The sequence below is a fragment of the Musa acuminata genome, chromosome BXJ3-4 (assembly GCF_036884655.1).
Source record: "Musa acuminata AAA Group cultivar baxijiao chromosome BXJ3-4, Cavendish_Baxijiao_AAA, whole genome shotgun sequence".
Classification (NCBI taxonomy): Eukaryota; Viridiplantae; Streptophyta; class Magnoliopsida; order Zingiberales; family Musaceae; genus Musa; species Musa acuminata.
In genome coordinates this window covers 34,860,769-34,865,310 of record NC_088352.1, presented here as the reverse complement: position 1 = coordinate 34,865,310, position 4,542 = coordinate 34,860,769, and the positions used below count along the sequence as shown (strand labels likewise).

General features: G+C 36.3%; 1 protein-coding gene across 2 annotated transcripts; it reads right to left on the bottom strand.

The window, feature by feature from the left end:
• Positions 1-736: 736 nt before the first annotated feature.
• Positions 737-4,542, bottom strand: LOC135635615 (ubiquitin-conjugating enzyme E2-23 kDa-like). Of its 2 annotated transcripts, none has more exons than XM_065146816.1 (6): positions 4,246-4,542; positions 4,080-4,159; positions 3,404-3,518; positions 3,199-3,251; positions 2,936-3,064; positions 737-969 (listed from the first exon to the last, which is right to left on the bottom strand). In XM_065146816.1, exons 1-6 carry the CDS (start codon positions 4,287-4,289, stop codon positions 839-841), a joined length of 552 nt encoding a protein of 183 aa, XP_065002888.1. In that variant the 5' UTR covers positions 4,290-4,542; the 3' UTR covers positions 737-838. The 2 variants fall into 2 exon arrangements, with proteins under 2 accessions (XP_065002888.1, XP_065002889.1); XM_065146817.1 differs by having other exon boundaries at positions 4,242-4,539.

Sequence of the window (4,542 nt, the reverse complement as noted above, 5' to 3'; positions counted from 1 at the left end):
AAAAAGAATTATAAAAATAAACTAATAATATGAGTTTTTTTTTTTTGTGGGGCATGTATATATGCTAACAAATGACATAATTACTTAATGTTGTGTATTTAAAATCTTATCCTACATATTTTTTAAGTTGATAACTAATTAGTAAAAACTTTGTTAGATCAAAATTGATCTTCATCACTAATATTCATGTGTTAAATAGAAATCAAAATTATTAAAGATAGATCAATATTACTAATATTAAAAGAGTTTAGATTATATGATATCTAATCTCATGAATGTCAACTGAAAGCAAATACTGGGAATATAATATTTTTACACCACTTATTCGACAAATTTCTCAATATTTAGAATCATATACACTGCAGAACTTACACTGAGTCCTTGCAGCATAGAATCTTACCAATCCATATCAGGACTTGAAGCAATGGAAGGGGAAGATCTATCAGGATGATCAATAGGAATGTAATGTTCTTTCAATGTCCATATCATAAACTGCTAGGAATTGCAGGAGAAAGTTCGAGACCACTAATGGCTCACTAAGGATGTGATTTCATGTGTTAAAAGATTTGTCATGGCTTGTTGGCCAATCAACAAGGCCACATCAATAACTGATGCATATTTATACTGTTGAATTCAGTGCTCCGCAGGGCCACCTTTAGTTGATACAAGTCTTCGATCTACTACCGAGTGCCAAATCACCTGGCTGCACTGAGTCAATTCACACAATACACATAACTTGATTTTAGTATGCTTATTTACAATGGCACATGACATGAAGAGTTTGAATTTTTTTTTCTTTCGGTAGTTCAAACAAAGATGTATACGAAACAAAACCCCATTAAGGGTCAGGTATTCCCAGCATTTGTTCGTCGCTTGAATCACACTCATTTTCACTCAGCTCTTCATCACTGGATTCTTCTTCAGGGGAAGCACCAATGTCTTCCGGCTTTGCATACTTCAGACAGTATTCTGGATAAAGAGGGACAAACAATGACCATAAAAAAAACTAAATACAGATTAAAAAACATCAACAAATATCAAAGTATATGTAGTCTTGTCGACAACATAAATTGGTTTAAGTAGAAGAAATCAACTGCACAGGTTCTAAAGTTGAAGGATTGAACATATGATACAAGAATTAATGGTAGAACAAAGGATTCTCATTAAGAAACTGCCTGCTATCACCCTTCTATAATCAACACTAGAGAAAGCGTTGAGACAACAAAACTAAGACTATTGCTTCATTTTCAGTAACCTCTAAAGCCTCAAAATTCCCGGACACAAGAACTAGTGCATACTCTTAACAGAATATTTAAAGTCAACTGTGCTATGCACAGAAGTAGCTCATACAAGAACTAAATTTGCTGCATAAGTACAAACAGCTAATGTTCACTAATTCGACACTGATGTATATCAGAATTGATATACCACAAACTATGATTAAAAGTGAAACTAAAATCTGAGCCAGAAATGACCAAAGGAATAACAAAAAGTCTAAAACAAATGCCCACAATCCTAAAAGATTTGGATGTCAAGTGTCTACTGACAGAAAGAAAATGTAAACACAATTGATATTAAGAGATTCCGAACATAGATCATATGTTTGATTCAATAAGTAGCTCTGTGAGGAAAAGAGAATTACGCTATAACTACAAATTACTCACAGGAGGCAAGTAATATAAAATAAATTTATTGATCAATCAGATAGATGAATCAAATCCTTTGTAGCATACATCTGAAACAATCAATCAGTGGCTTTTGTAACTTAAGACTCCTAAAAAGACATCTTCCAAAATGTGCAACTGAAGATAATAGTCCATTCAGAGATTGGTTGCAATAGGTTAATCTAATGGAAAACCACTGCACTCCTTTTTCTTTATTGGTGATAGTAAACTGTACTCAAGCAATTTAATTATGTCTAGTGATAGACAATAACAAGCTAAGCTTAAACCGATAACCAAGAAGGTACCTGAAATACCAAAAGAGAAATCATATATGAATAGTTATAAGAATCAGAACCACGGTGATCATTAAATTTTGATTGATGTAAAAACTTAATCTGTTTCTTATTCAACAAATTTCTAATCTTAGTAACTTCTTTCTTGAATGTGCACAATAAAGCGCCCAATGCTCCAACCGCCATAGGAGCAAAAGACAAGTGCAAATTCCAGATAACGACCTAGTAGAATATATACAAGGTTGAACTACCACAGGCTAGAGAAAAAGATTTTCTTCCAAAGTTTGATCCTTCCAATCAGAATATTCTTCCACGGTCACAAGATCAATTAAGTCCCTAGAATACATGTTGGTAAGAGAGATCTGATACCCCAATTGTCCAGACCTATATCTTCCAATTGATAAGCAAAAATCAATAACCAGCTACTCTTTCGTATGTATCTTAACATCCAAGTAAATTAGCTTAACTGCAGGTCTCTTGTTGTCATTGGCTTCCCATTAGTCCAGACATAATTTAGGTGTGTTATCATCATAACCAGAACTTACCCAAGCTAGAAACTCAGCACTAGAAACAAAATACTGGTGCAAAGATTGCAAATCAGAATGAACATGTTTATCGAGAAGTATAATTTATGCATGACTAAATTTATTTCTTGTAGATCTTGATCCTGATCCTTGCTCTTCATTTATCCTTTCAACCTCATGTGCTACCTGATCTTTTAGACACTCTAGTGTGCTCACTTTAGGCACAAATGTAAACCTACATACGAGAAGTTTTCCTCTGGATCAAAGATATGTCCCATAGGGTCATTTGCAGAGCAAATTTCAACAGGACATTGCTAGGAGGCCAATACAGACTAAGTTCATTTTATTGATAATTTGATTAATCCAAGACAATGCACAGATGATAGATAGAACAAGCATGTTTTGTCCCAAATCTAGAAACAAACACATTAAGCATAAAATAAAATTCCATCACCTTTGACTTTTTGTTCATAAGCAGGTTCATCACGCATCAACAATGCTGCAGCCTCCCCATTCAATGGATCCAAAGGGTTTGGGTATAAAAGAAGTTGTGGAAGGAAAACTTCAAATACATTGACAAGATCTGACAGAAAAATTGCAGAAAATTAACATCTACTGAACCTGTCTAATTATTAGATGTAGCACATCATATTAATCATATTATCTGCCAATGATGAAATTCTTTGAGGAAAAATGATAAGGGCAACTTTCTATTACCATACATGGGGCTCCAAGTTTGGTTGATAACATCCAAACAAATTGAACCAGACCTGAAACGTTGGCAGGAGAAAAACATGGGCATGAATTCCAATATTTGGAGTTTGCTTAAACCATCTAGATCACTGAAAAAGAAGGCTAAAGAAAATGGAAAAGTACTGCCACAATATAATGAACTAACAGAAAGTATCACCCAAACACTCACATTTCATCAACATTAGGATGATACATCTTATTAACAAAGCCAATCGATGGAGAATGGTAAGGATAACCATCTGGTAGTTCCACCCTTATCCTCCACACTCCTCCTTGATAAGGGCCTGTCATTATCAACATGTATCAAAGATTATTGCCAAAACATAATACAACCAATCGGATTCAAAAGATAATCCAAGAACACAAGAAAACACACTAATACTAAAACTTCATGTTACCCCTGAATCCCAATAGAGTAGCCACAAAAGAAATACTTTTGACCATGTAGATGAGGTGGACATACTAAAGACACTACATGTCAAATATCTCAATACTGACAGAAAACAAACTATTTTGTTACAGAAGAAAAAGATTAAAGCAAAATAAAAGCCAATAAAGGGCATAAATAGCCATAAGGTCCTCCCTCACATCAACCGCTACTTTTCTCTGACATATTCAACTCAATCAAAGGCTAATTTTTGGCTAAAAAAATGATCCGAAAGACAACAAAAAAGTCAAAACCGAGTGCCGATAGCTCAGAGTCCCTCTTTTGCACCAACTACTTCTTTTTCCGGTCCAATCAGATGCGCAAGGATATGGGAAAGAGTAAAAAAAAGATCCAATAAAACGCTTTACGTGAAACAAACACAACGGAGGTCACAGATTCGCGAGTGCAGAAGACGTACTCTCCTTCGGACCATGGAAATCCACAAAGAATTCATGCATCCCGTCGTTCGTCATCTCCACCTTGTAGTCGCTCATCATCCTAAGCATCACAAGACGAAACGATAACGAGAATCAAGAAAAAGGAAACCCACGAGAAGAAACAAGAATGGCCGGGGATCTACCTACAGCTTCATCAGGTCCATCTCGCGGCGCTTGCTCGGGAACGACATCCCGACCCTGCTTCGCTTGTTCGGCGTCGAAGGGATCAAAACAATGGGGCTGAGAGCGGGTCTGGCGCTCTAAAAATGCTTCCTTTCTCCCCCTTTGCGAGGGGGACAGAGGCAGACAGAGGATGAGGGGAAAGGGATTGGCGAAGAACGAAGGAAAGGGAAGCGTTTTAAAGGGGTCGCTGCAAGTTTGAACTCACGACATGGATGGAGTTGTCTCGAAGAACTCCTTCGATGGGAATCCACGTCCCGTACG